Source organism: Salmo salar, chromosome ssa09 (genome assembly GCF_905237065.1).
Source record: "Salmo salar chromosome ssa09, Ssal_v3.1, whole genome shotgun sequence".
NCBI lineage: Eukaryota > Metazoa > Chordata > Actinopteri > Salmoniformes > Salmonidae > Salmo > Salmo salar.
This window is the reverse complement of record NC_059450.1, coordinates 20,895,547-20,909,910: the sequence shown is the minus strand read 5'-3', so window position 1 is coordinate 20,909,910 and position 14,364 is coordinate 20,895,547. Positions and strand designations below refer to the sequence as shown.

Here is a 14,364-nt window from a genome sequence, read left to right as displayed (position 1 = left end):
AAGGACCGAACTTGGACTGAATTTCACATGCATACTGTTATTGCCCCTAGATACAGTGCATTCGGGAAGTATTCAGACCTCTTGACTTTTTCCACATTTTGTTACGTTTCTAAAATTGATTAAATCACTTTTTTTCCACATCAATCTACAAACAATACCCCATAATCACAAAGCAAAAAGTATTTATTTTTACATTTTTGCAAATGTATTAAAAATAAAAAACTGAAATAACTTATTTACTTAAGTATTCAGACCCTTTGCTTTGAGACTCAAAATTGAGCTCAGGTGCATCCTGTTTCCACTGATCATCTTTGAGATGTTTCTACAACTTGATTGGAGTCCACCTGTGGTAAATTCAATTGATTGGACATGATTTGGAAAGGCACACACTTGTCTATATAAGGTCCCACAGTTGACAGTGCATGTCAGAGAAAAAACGAAGCCATGAGGTCGAAGGAATTGTCCGTAGAGCTCCGATACAGGATTGTGTCAAGGCACAGATCTGGGGAAGGGTACCAAAAAATGTCTGCAGCATTGAAGGTCCCCAAGAACACAGTGGCCTCCATCATTCTTAAATGGAAGAAGTTTGGAACCACCAAGACTCTTCCTAGAGCTAGACACCCAGCCAAACTGAGCAATTGGGAGAGAAGGGCCTTGGTCAGGAAGGTGACCAAGAACCCAATGGTCACTCTGACAGAGCTCCAGAGTTCCTCTGTGGAGATGGGACAACCTTCCAGAAGGACAGCCATCTCTGCAGCACTCCACCAATTAGGCCTTTTATGGTAGAGTGGCCAGACGGAAGCCACTCCTCAGTAAAAGGCACATGACAGCCCGTTTGGAGTTTGCCAAAAGGCACCTAAAGGACTCTGACCGTGAAAAACACATGACAGCCCCCTTGAGAGGAATGGGAGAAACTCACCAAATGCAGTTGTGCCAAGCTTGTAGCGTCATACCCAAGAAGACTCGAGGCTGTAATCGATGCCAAAGGTGCTTAAACAAAGTACTGCGTAAAGGGTCTGAATACTTATGTAGATGTGATATTTCAGTTTATTTTTAATAAATTTGCAAAAATGTCAAAAAATATATTTTTGCTTTGTCGTTAGATCGATGAGGAACAATTTGTTTTATACTACCCGAACTACCCGAACACTACCGTTCAAAAGTTTGGGGTCACTTAGAAATGTCCTTGTTTTTGAAAGAAAAGCATATTTTTTGTCCATTAAAATAACATCAAATTGATGTTCTGCCTTCTAGGCAGAGTTGCAAAGAAAAAGCCATACCTCAGACTGGCCAATAAAAAGAAAAGATTAAGATGGGCAAAAGAACACAGACACTGGACAGAGGAACTCTGCCTAGAAGACCAGCATCCCGGAGTCGCCTCTTCACTGTTGATGTTGAGACTGGTGTTTTGCGGGTACTATTTAATGACGCTGCCAGTTGAGGACTTGTGAGGCGTCTGTTTCTCTAATGTACTTGTCCTCTTGCTCAGTTGTGCACCGGGGCCTCCCACTCCTCTTTCTATTCTGGTTAGAGACAGTTTGCGCTGTTCTGTGAAGGGAGTAGTACACAGCATTGTACGAGATCTTCAGTTTTTGGCAATTTCTCGCATGGAATAGCCTTTGTTTCTCAGAACAATAATAAACTGACGAGTTTCAGAAGAAAGTTATTTGTTTCTGGCCATTTTGAGCCTGTAATCGAACCCACAAATGCTGATGCTCCAGATACTCAACTAGTCTAAAGAAGGCCAGTTTTATAGCTTTTTTAATCAGAACAACAGTTTTCAGCTGTGCTAACATAATTGCAAAATGGTTTGCTAATGATCAGTTATCCTTTTAAAATGATAAACTTGGATTAGCTAACACAACGTGCCATTGGAAAACAGGAGTGATGGTTGCTGATAATAGGCCTCTGTACGCCTATGTAGATATTCCATTCAAAATCAGCCGTTTCCAGCTACAGTAGTCATTAACAACATTAACAAATGTCTACACTATATTTCTGATCAATTTGATGTTATTTTAATGGAGAAAGGAGAAAAAATAAATGTGCTTTTCTTTAAAAAACAAGGACATTTCTAAGTGACCACAAACTTTTGAATTGTAGTTTATGTTCAATTCCACGATAACAGAATGATGCTGACAAATAATTAACACAGAACATTTTGCACAAACACACTTACTTGAACATTGCAGATGCAACGTTTGGTGACAGGATGACGGCACAAACAGCACAAACCATCATTCTGTTATGCATCTGAACTGTTCTTCACGTATGTGTTTTTGTACAGATTTTCTGTGGAAATTGTTAAATGTCGTCCTTGTGCATAGGGTTGCATTGTTTGTTTAACGTTGCAATCATTGTGTTTTGTTTGACATACATTTTTAAAGTGAAAAGTCAGAGTCTAAGCATCATTCTGTTACTGTGGAATTGCCCATATGAGATGTTTGAACTGAGTTCACAAAGTAAAGCTCATGAATCTGATTAATGCACAGAGTCTTGCATGGAGACTCGGAGTGTATGCTTCCATCTCATGACAAGTTCCAATAATGCCCACGTTTATGCACTTTTCAGATGACTGGCTCTGGATTCTGTCTCTTAAGATTGGTCCTCAGCCTCAATCATAATTAAGCACAACAATGACCCTGCCAGGAATGTTTCCCATTTCTATTAGTGTTTCAAAGAAAATTCGTATTTTATTATTATTCCCCAATGCAATAATTAAACCACATATTTGTGAAATGGACGGAATGTGAGGCAATTAGTTTTAATGATGTGCAAGACAAATCTGCACGACAGCAATTACTGCGACAAAGTGTTCAACAGCCAGGCAGCCAGACAGGCAGGCCAGCGCCATGCAGCAGGCCAGACCCAGGGAAGGGAGACAGACAGTGACACTGCAGCAGGCCAGACCCAGGGAAGAGAGACAGACCGTGACACTGCAGCAGCCAGGCTTGTGTGGAGCTCTAGTCAGAGTCAAAAGGACCAGGGTCAGTGCCCACTGCCCAGCCAAGCCCATTGTCAATGAATGGAACGCATGTTTGGTGCCACATTGTGTCACTTTAATGACTGCTATTGGGCGACAGAGCTGAAGAGGGTCACATATTCAAGGTCACATACACAGACTCTGACATGTACCAACCATACAGCCTGTTGATTAGGCCATTTTCTAGGCCAGTTACACAAATTGATAAGTGAGTATATGTAATTGTTCCAATTTAGATGGTACAGCGTCAATGATTGGGAGGGGTGGGGTGGGGAGAGGGAGCCACTCATTTACTGAACTCTCCCTCATAATGTCAACAGACTCTTTGATCCTCAAAGTCTTCCCCAAACCCTTGTAATCTTTGAGGTTGAACAAGGCTGTGGCACCAGGCCAACCTCAAGTCTAGTTAGTGAATGATATATTTAACTCCCTGCCAAGTAGAGACCAGGCAATTCTTATTTTATCCCATGGTGGAAACTGGAAAACTCAGATCACATACCAAGTTATATGAGTCCACACTCCACAAGCACATTTCCCTGACTGTGTACACTTCATCAGACAGGGGTATATTTCCCCCCAAAGCAGTTAAAACTAAATGCTCTAGTGAATTTGTTGGGTTTAAATAGAATAGACTTAACAATAAACCACAGGAATTTGGTCAAGGACTATTATTTAATTTAGCATTTGTTCCCCTTTGCCATCAAGTTGCAATGATTGACTGTAATGCATACTCTCTCAATTAACAAATGTACATGATATCGTAAGAAAGTTGTGGTGCTGCATTCAAAACCATGTGGTGCTAGTTTGCTGACTTTTCATGGCAATTTTATGTCTACTGTTAGGATACAATTAGAGAGAGCGAGAGAACAAGAGACTGAAGCCAAGCTGTTAGCTACACAGTAGAATAATTATGTTCCTCGGTGTGGCAGCCAAGGACTCAGTCTTCCTCATGCCATAGAGGACACGTAGGAGGTCCATTCTCCTCTCACGTCAGACAAACTGGTCCCTGTGTCTGAACAATAACAGGAAGCCTACAGCAGGTAGACCATGCAGCCAGTGGGGCCCTTAGCTACCAGCTCTCTTCACAGTGCCAGAAACAGTGGAAGCCTTCCTGGCTGCGATCTGTCAGTGTCCACGGCATCTGTGTCAATAGCATTCCACCACTGTTGACAGAGCACTGCTGTTTGCTTTAGCCACCAGAGAGTAGCGACCTGATTTAGTGTTTGAGGACAATGTCATAAATTCTGCAGTGCCATCCAGTACATACATTTGTGTCACAAGATGGAGTGGTTGTTTGCTTTGAATCGCATGCCACAGGCCTTTGAATAGTGTTCACGTAGCTGGACTGAGGTGCAGGAAGGGGCCAGGGTTGGCCGTGTGCGGATTGTTTGCCATGACCATGAAATTACCTCAACACTCACTGTATTTTCAGACAATTGATAAATATTGTTTATACATCAATCTTTGACCAGACAAGGAAAACAGATTGGTTTGTTTTTCAAATATAGGAATATCTGCGAGCACGAGCCATGCCATATATGAAAGGTGAGGCATTTTTTTATGTGCTTCTTTTATGACCCATTTAAGCTGTTTGTCTTTATAATAGCAATGACAAACATTCCATTTGGAATCGGTAATGAAAGGTATTTCTAGGAAAACTGCTGAGCATTGGAACGCCAGTAGCATTAAGCACCGCCAAGGAGCTGAAGTACAAAATCTGAGAAATCGGACAAGGGTTAAATGTAAGTGATCACATACATTTAGACTAAACAGGGCTGTTATGGGCTCAGGTGAAATTGAACATGACATTCCCTCCAGGCTCTGTACTATAAGGAAAAGCAAGGAAAGAGACACACAACTAATCGCCCCCTTGATTGAATCACTTAAAGTCAATTCGGGCCAGTGCTGAGATAATGTAGGCCATGTCTGGAGCTGCTCCTTTATGTGAAAGACCACATGTTCTAACATGACACCGCTAATGATCTCCCCCCCCCCCCCTTTTCTGCAGCCGACTGTCAGCCCCCCTGCCATAACCGCGGCTCCTGCAGTAGGCCCCACACATGTGTGTGCCGCTCGGGGTTCCAGGGGGCCCGCTGCGAGGAGGCAGCACCAGAGCAGGTGTACATCCACACCGGAGGGTCCCTGAGGCGGATCCAGCCAGGCACTAACCCCTTCCAGAGAGAGCAGCCCAGGAGGAGACCTACAGAGAGGCAGGCCATAGACAACCCCAGCCCCAGGGCCCAGACAATCAAACCTGATACCACCAGACAACCTCTTCAACCTGTGTAAGTCCACCGCTGCACTGTACCCACTTCTTGCTGGAGTATTTACACATTTAAAGATGGTTACTCACTGACCTTTACACACTGACCTAATTTATCTCTGTTTAGCTAGAGGAACTATGTGTTTTCCCAACAGAAGCAAGGAGAGAAATGTAAATTATCTTTTGATTGTTTGTGTTCAACATGCTTTATGCTTTAATCATACTTTAAGAGGGAAGGAAAGGAAAAGGGGATACCTAGTCAGTTGTACAACTGAATGCAATTAACTGAAATGTTGGAGTTCAGTAGACACTGAATATGGAATACTGGACTTACAGAAGTTTCAGTATTTGATGAGATGCGTACATTCTGGATCTGTAACACACTAAATAGTGGGGTGACAGTAAAATATTCTTGGTTTCCAATCCAAGAGTACAGTAGGCCTTTGAAGTGTAATCAAAACTGATTTTCTGGCGCTCGACCACTGACATCTGAGATTTTTGTAATATAATCGCTGAGTTCAGAAGAGGATTTAAACCTCGGATGCCATTTCTTTTGATCTATGATGGCAGTCTGACATGTGGGCATGGCAGCCCTGCGGCTTTATGAAATGTTTTTGGCCCAGTGTCATGGCACACTGATATACATCTTCATTTGAACATGGAATTCGTTTCACAGTCAAACTTGGACTCAAGTGAAGATTCTGCTGTTTATTCGGGGGAAAAAACGCTGCGGTTTAAGCTCATGTAAAAAGGAGTTATGCCTCTAAGCTCTTCATTTCTACAGTAAGAAGACAAAATTATAATTTTGTATCTAATCAAAATCAGCCTTAGTCTGACAGGAGCAGGCAGAGGAAGGAGAAAGGCACTGTATTGTACACACCACCATGAGTTGAACTACTACAACAGTCACCTGGACAATGTGAGAAGCAAGTGCAATAATATACTTTATGATGTGTATGTACGACATACGGCGTGTGCAAAACAGAAGTTCTTTATCTTGGTATGCATCCCCCACATTTGCCAAGATGGCGTAGCAGTCAGACATCTTTGTCTTTGTCCTGTCGTGTCCCTTGTATATATCTTTTTACATCTTTTTCTTCGCATATCTTTTAAAAATATTTTCCTAAACCTCAACTTCTAAATACTCTCCTGCAACCCGCCTCGCCCAATGTGGCATGGATCTGTTTTTTCTAAAGTATTTCTATTTACTTCGGATCTGGAATCCCTCAACTGAAGCTAGCCAGCTAACTACCTACCAGCTATCAGTCAGCAAACCATTGCTAGCGGTCATCAGCTAACCTTTAGCTCAGAAAGCTCTCGCCAGTTCGAACAACATGACTCAAACCAGAGCATAACGGACCTATTATTATTTTAAATTTTTTCCCCCCATATCCACGGATTCCTACCGCAAACTCTGAACATTTTCATCTGGATCTTCGCAACTAGCTAACCACAATCCCGGGTGACTACTCCTGGCTAGTGTTTCCATCCCAGAGCAAGCACCAATTAGCCTGAAGCTAGCCCGGCCAGGGCTCCTGTGCTATCACCGAAGCCCACTCCTGGGCTACAATATCCAGACCCCTTCTACTGCCGGTACGGGGCACGGAACCCCGCCGATCCTCTACGACTGGAATACCGACATAATCTGCCCGAGGATTCCAACAGGCTCCTCAGGCGCGACGTCCGCTGAAGGCCCATTCTGCTAACCGCGGGCTACTAGCTACCTAGAGCTACTTGGAACCCTACTAATTCCACGACTGTTCTATCGACGTCACCGCATGAAGAGGCAAAAACAGACTTACCCCCATTGCAACGTCCCCCAAAGGCTAACTTGCTAGCACCGGTCTGCTAACTGCTAGCTTGCCTGCCCCGGTCTGCCAACTGCTTGCTTGCTAACCCGGTCTGCTAACTGCTAGCTTGCCAGCCCTGGTCGGCTAACTGCTACCTTATTTAGCCCCGGCCTACTAACTGTTAGCTTGTTAGCATCGGCCTGCTAACTGTCTGAATCACCGTGTCCCCAGTCAGCCCAACCACTCACTGGACCCATATGTTCACTTGGCTACTCGTGCCTCTCTCTAATTTTATTTATTTCACCTTTATTTAATTTAACCAGGTAGGCAAGTTGAGAACAAGTTCTCATTTACAATTGCGATCTGGCCAAGATAAAGCAAGCACTTTGACCCATACAACAACACAGAGTTACACATGGAGTAAAACAAACATACAGTCAATAATATAGTAGAAAAATAAGTCTATATACAAAGTGAGCAAATGAGGTGAGATAAGGGAGGTAAAGGCAAAAAAGGCCATGGTGGCGAAGTAAATACAATATAGCAAGTAAAACACTGGAATGGTAGATTTGCAGTGGAAGAAAGTGCATAGTAGAAATATAAATAATGAGTGGAAAGGAGCAAAATAAATAAATAAATACAGTAGGGGAAGAGGTAGTTGTTTGGGCTAAATTATAGATGGGCTATGTACAGGTGCAGTAATCTGTGAGCTGCTCTGACAGCTGGTGCTTAAAGCTAGTGAGGGAGATAAGTGTTTCCAGTTTTAGAGATTTTTGTAGTTCGTTCCAGTCATTGGCAGCAGAGAACTGGAAGGAGAGGCGGCCGAAGGAGAAATTGGCTTTGGGGGTGACCAGAGAGATATACCTGCTGGAGCGCGTGCTACGAGTGGGTGCTGCTATGGTGACCAGCGAGCTGAGATAAGGGGGAACTTTACCTAGCAGGGTCTTGTAGATGACCTGGAGCCAGTGGGTTTGGCGACGAGTATGAAGCGAAGGCCAGTCAACGAGAGCGTACAGGTTGCAGTGGTGGGTAGTATATGGGGCTTTGGTGACAAAACGGATGGCACTGTGATAGACTGCATCCAATTTATTGAGTAGGGTATTGGAGGCTATTTTGTAAATGACATCGCCGAAGTCGAGGATTGGTAGGATGGTCAGTTTTACGAGGGTATGTTTGGCAGCATGAGTGAAAGATGCTTTGTTGCGAAATAGGAAGCCTATTCTAGATTTAACTTTGGATTGGAGATGTTTGATGTGAGTCTGGTAGGAGAGTTTACAGTCTAACCAGACACCTAGGTATTTGTACTTGTCCACATATTCAAAGTCAGAACCGTCCAGAGTAGTGATGCTGGACGGGCGGGCAGGTGCAGGCAGCGATCAGTTGAAGAGCATGCATTTAGTTTTACTTGTATTTAAGAGCAGTTGGAGGCCACGGAAGGAGAGTTGTATGGCATTGAAGCTCGTCTGGAGGGTAGTTAACACAGTGTCCAAAGAAGGGCCAGAAGTTTACAGAATGGTGTCGTCTGCATAGAGGTGGATTAGAGAATCACCAGCAGCAAGAGCGACATCATTGATGTATACAGAGAAAAGAGTCGGCCCAAGAATTGAACCCTGTGGCACCCCCATAGAGACTGCCAGAGGCCCGGACAACAGGCCCTCCGATTTGACACACTGAACTCTATCAGAGAAGTAGTTGGTGAACCAAGCGAGGCAATCATTTGAGAAACCAAGGCTGTTGAGTCTGCCGATGAGGATGTGGTGATTGACAGAGTCGAAAGCCTTGGCCAGGTCAATGAATACGGCTGCACAGTATTGTTTCTTATCGATGTCGGTTAAGATCTCGTTTAGGACCTTGAGCATGGCTGAGGTGCACCCATGACCAGCTCTGAAACCAGATTGCATAGCGGAGAAGGTGCGGTGGGATTCAAAATGGTCGGTAATCTGTTTGTTGACTTGGCTTTCGAAGACTTTAGAGAGGCAGGGTAGGATAAATATAGGTCTGTAGCAGTTTGGGTCAAGAGTGTCCCACCCCTTTGAAGAGGGGGATGACTGCAGGCTGCTTTCCAATCTTTGGGAATCTCAGACGACACGAAAGAGAGGTTGAACAGGCTAGTAATAGGGGTTGCAACAATTTCGGCTGACAATTTTAGAAAGAGAGGGTCCAAATTGTCTAGCCCGGCTGATTTGTAGGGGTCCAGATTTTCCAGCTCTTTTAGAACATCAGCTGACTGGATTTGGGAGAAGGAGAAATGGGAAAGGCTTGGGCGAGTTGCTGTGGGGGTTGCAGTGCTGTTGACCGGGGTAGGGGTAGCCAGATAGAAAGCATGGCCAGCCGTAGAAAAATGCTTATTGAAATTCTCAATTATAGTGGATTTATCGGTGGTGACAGAGTTTCCTATCCTCAATGCAGTGGGCAGCTGGGAGGAGGTGCTCTTGTTCTCCAAGGACTTTACAGTGTCCCAGAACTTGTTTGAGTTTGTGTTGCAGGGAGCAAATTTCTGCTTGAAAAAGCTTGCCTTGGCTTTTCTAACTGCCTGTGTATATTGGTTTCTAACTTCCCTGAAAAGTTGCATATCACAGGGGCTGTTCGATGCTAATGCAGAACGTCACAGGATGTTTTTGTGTTGGTTAAGGGCAGTCAGGTCTGGAGAGAACCAAGGGCTATATCTGTTCCTGGTTCTAAATTTCTTGAATGGGACATGCTTATTTAAGATGGTGAGGAAGGCATTTAAAAAAAATAAGCAGGCATCCTCTACTGAAGGGATGAGGTCAATATCCTTCCAGGATACCCGGGCCAGGTCGATTAGAAAGGCCATTACTGTCCTGGTTAGTGATTACTGTCTTATTTCACTATAGAGCCTCTAGCCCTTAACCAACCATGTTGTTCCACCTCCTACATATGCGATGACATCACCTGGTTTAAACGTCTCTAGAGACTATATCTCTCTCATCATTACTCAATGCCTAGGTTTACCTCCAATGTACTCACATCCTACCTTACCTTTGTCTGTACACAATGCCTTGAATCTATGCTATCGTGCCCAGAAACCTGCTCCTTTTACTCTCTGTTCCGAATGTGCTAGACGGCCAGTTCGTATAGCCTTTAGCCGTACCCTTATCCTACTCCTCCTCTTATCCTCTGGTGATGTGGAGGTTAATCCAGGTCCTGCAGTGCCTAGCTCCACTCCCACTCCCCAGGTGCCCTCAATTGTTGCTCTCGATACCATATGTGAATTGATTGCCCCCCATCTATCTTCTGAGCTTGTGCTACTAGGTGACCTAAACTGGGACATGCTTAACACCCCGGCCATCCTACAATCTAAGCTTCATGCCCTCAATCTCACACAAATTATCAATGAACCTACCAGGTACAACCCCAAATCCGTAAACACGGGCACCCTCATAGATGTCATCCTAACTACCTTGCCCTCCAAATACACCTCTGCTGTTTTCAATCAAGATCTCAGCGATCTCTGCCTCATTGCCTGCATCCGTAATGGGTCTGCAACCAAACGACCACCCCTCATCACTGTCAAACGCTCCCTAAAACACTTCTGCAAGCAGGCCTTTCTAATCGACCTGGCCGGGGTATCCTGGAATGACATTGACCTCATTCCGTCAGTGGATGATGCCTGGCTATTCTTTAAAAGGGCCTTCCTCAACATCTTAAATAAGCATGCCCCACTCAAAAAATGTAGAACTAGGAACAGATATAGTCCTTGGTTCACTCCAGACCTGTCTGCCCTTGACCAGCACAAAAACATCCTGTGGCGTTCTGCATTAGCATCGAATAGCCCCCGTGATATGCAACTTTTAAGGGAAGTTAGGAACAAATATACACAGGCAGTTAGAAAAGCTAAGGCTAGCTTTTTCAAACAAAAATGTCATCCTGTAGTACTAACTCCAAAAAGTTCTGGGACACTGTAAAGTCCATGGAGAATAAGAGCACCTCCTCCCAGCTGCCCACTGCTCTGAGGCTAGGAAACACTGTTACCACCGATAAATCCACTATAATTGAGAATTTCAATAAGCATTTCTCTACGCCTGGCCATGCTTTCCACCTGGCTACCCCTACCCCGGTCAACTGCCCGGCACCCTCTACAGAAATCCGCCAATGCCCCCACCATTTCTCCTTCACCCAAATCCAGATAGCTGATGTTCTGAAAGAGCTGCAAAATCTGGACCCATACAAATCAGCCGGGCTAGGCAATCTGGACCCTCTCTTTCTAAAATGTTCTGCTGAAATTGTTGCAACCCCTATTACTAGCCTGTTCAACCTCTCTTTCGTATCGTCTGAGATTCCCAAAGATTGGAAAGCTGCCGCGGTCATCCCCCTCTTCAAAGGGGGTGACACTCTAGACCCAAACTGCTACAGACCTATATCTATCCTACCCTGTCTTTCTAAGGTCTTCGAAAGCCAAGTTAACAAACAGATTACCGACCATTTCGAATCCCACCGTACTTTCTCCGCTATGCAATCTGGTTTCAGAGCTGGTCATGGGTGCACCTCAGCCACGCTCAAGGTCCTAAACAACATCATAACCGCCATCGATAAGAGACATTACAGTGCAGCCGTATTCATTGACCTGGCCAAGGCTTTTGACTCTGTCAATCACCATATCCTCATCGGCAGACTCAACAGCCTTGGTTCCTCAAATGATTGCCTCGCCTGGTTCACCAACTACTTCTCTGATAGAGTTCAGTGTGTCAAATCGGAGGGCCTGTTGTCCGGGCCTCTGGCAGTCTCTATGGGGGGTGCCACAGAGTTCAATTCTTGGGCCGACTCTTTTCTCTTGCTGCTGGTGATTCTCTGATCCACCTCTACGCAGACGACACCATTCTGTATACTTCTGGCCCCTCTTTGGACACTGTGTTAACTACCCTCCAGACGAGCTTCAATGCCATACAACTCTCCTTCCGTGGCCTCCAACTGCTCTTAAATGCAAGTAAAACTAAATGCATGCTATTCAATCGATCACTGCCCACACCTGCTCGCCCGTCCAGCATCACTACTCTGGACGGCTCTGACTTAGAATACGTGGACAAGTACAAATACCTGGGTTTCTGGTTAGACTGTAAACTCTCCTTCCAGACTCACATTAAGCATCTCCAATCCAAAATTAAATCTAGAATAGGCTTCCTATATTGCAACAAAGCATCCTTCACTCATGCTGCCAAACATACCCTCGTAAAACTGACCATCCTACCGATCCTCGACTTCGGTGATGTCATCTATAAAATAGCCTCCAACACTCTACTCAACAAACTGGATGCAGTCTATCACAGTGCCATCCGTTTTGTCACCAAAGTCCCATACACTACCCACCATTGCAACCTGTACGCTCTCGTTGGTTGGCCCTCGCTTCATACTCGTCGCCAAACCCACTGGCTACAGGTTATCTACAAGTCTCTGCTAGGTAAAGCCCCACCTTATCTCAGCTCACTGGTCACCATAGCAGCACCCACTCGTAGCACACGCTCCAGCAGGTATATCTCACTGGTCACCCCCAAAGCCAATTCCTCCTTTGGTTGTCTTTCCTTCCAGTTCTCTGCTGCCAATGACTGGAACGAACTGCAAAAATCTCTGAAGCTGGAGACTCATATCTCCATCACTAGCTTTAAGCACCAGCTGTCAGAGCAGCTCACAGATCACTGCACCTGTACATAGCCCATCTGTAAACAGCCCATCTATCTACCTACCTCATCCCCATACTGTATTTATTTATTTATCTTGCTCCTTTGCACCCCGGTATCTCTACTTGCACATTCATCTTCTGCACATCTACCATTCCAGTGTTTAATTGCTATATTGTAATTACTTCGCCACCATGGCCTATTTATTGCCTTAACTTACCTCATTTGCACTCACTGTTTATAGACTTTTTCTTTTCTTTTGTTCTACTGTATTATTGACTGTATGTTTTGTTTATTCCATGTGTAACTCTGTGTTGTTGTATGTGTCGAATTGCTATGCTTTATCTTGGCCAGGTCGCAGATGCAAATGAGAACTTGTTCTCAACTAGCCTACCTGGTTAAATAAAGGTGAAATATATAAATACAAATAAATTATGATTTGTGTTTGTCATTGGGTTGAATCATAGCAGATTAGCGGGTCCATATGTTAAATGTTTAGTGCTTCATTCTTAATGCTGTGTAGAACCAGAGCTAAACAACATAGCATGACTTTCCTTCTTCACCATTAAAAGAGCTGCTCCATATTAACTCCACAGGGGGTTAAGAAGCCATGGTTGAAAAACATGGAGTTCAACATGTAGTGTGAAGGAAAACAACGTCTGATTTGCCACATAGGATTGCCACAGTAACGCTTGCCATTTGCTATGAAGATAGAAACCAGATTTGAATGAATAATGTATTTTCTTTGGGTTTGTGTAACATTATAAAAATGTCAATTTGTTAATTGGACTAGACTAGCAATGACTACCGATGCACATAGCGTGACAACTGGTCCGACTAGGTCATCTCACAGCACATTCAGCTATTCTCCAAAGACCATTATCAGACCAGAGAATGGCATCAGACTTTTGGCTTCGACAGCATTCTATTTGTGTCGCAATCATTCTGGAAATGATACTCGTACATTTCTACTAAAAATGATTGTATTTTTTCTCCACTGTTTGCTTAAGTACGTTGTTAAGCTTGGAGGTCACTGCCAAATCTTCTGATTATGGTCGTGTTATGGTTTGAACCGTATTTCCGACTGAGGGTGTTGAAAGGTGATGCTTGTTTGTGTCTATGACTGTGCAGGCCGATTTTTTTGTTATGTATGGGAAAAGTTTATCTTGTCAAACGCTTCTCTGGCTTGGATGAGAGCCCAATGGTTTTCTAATCCTCCTGCAGTTGTATTAAATGCCATAATTTGTTTGAGCACTGAGGTCACCCTTCGTTTTCAGCCAAAGTGTCATCTGGGTAATATCGTTCTCTGAAATCTCTGCAGTGTATTCCATTACAGTTGACATTTATGGTCCAGTACGTTCTAATTGCGAGAACTGAGAGTGCCTTTTGCAGTTATGTCACATTGTATTTCAGTTGGTGTTATGGAATTATACTGGCAAAACTGCTGTGATGCATGTAGTAGCTTGAAGTAACCCAAGTAAATGTGTTGGCAGATGTTTTCCGAAAACAGTTTTTAAATTCTTTTCCCTTGCATTGTTTCTTAGTCACGATAAATCTTCAGTTTGTAATCAATACAAGGCATGTGTCAGAAGTGCACAGTTGCTATGCATATGCTTGCTTTGATATTGACTTAGTGGACATATTTGCAACCTGAGTCACAGATCTGGGACAAATAAGAGAGCAAAGCTGCATATT

The 14,364-nt window shown here is 44.0% G+C and overlaps 1 protein-coding gene across 2 annotated transcripts in view; it reads left to right on the top strand.

The window, feature by feature from the left end:
* Positions 1–14,364, top strand: part of LOC106611061 (latent-transforming growth factor beta-binding protein 2) — a 155,148-nt gene that overhangs the window by 27,689 nt on the left and 113,095 nt on the right. For both annotated transcript variants that reach the window (XM_014210914.2, XM_014210912.2), the window contains exon 3: positions 4,992–5,268. In XM_014210914.2, the coding sequence (XP_014066389.1) occupies positions 4,992–5,268 (277 nt within the window). The remainder of the gene's footprint in view (positions 1–4,991; positions 5,269–14,364) is intronic.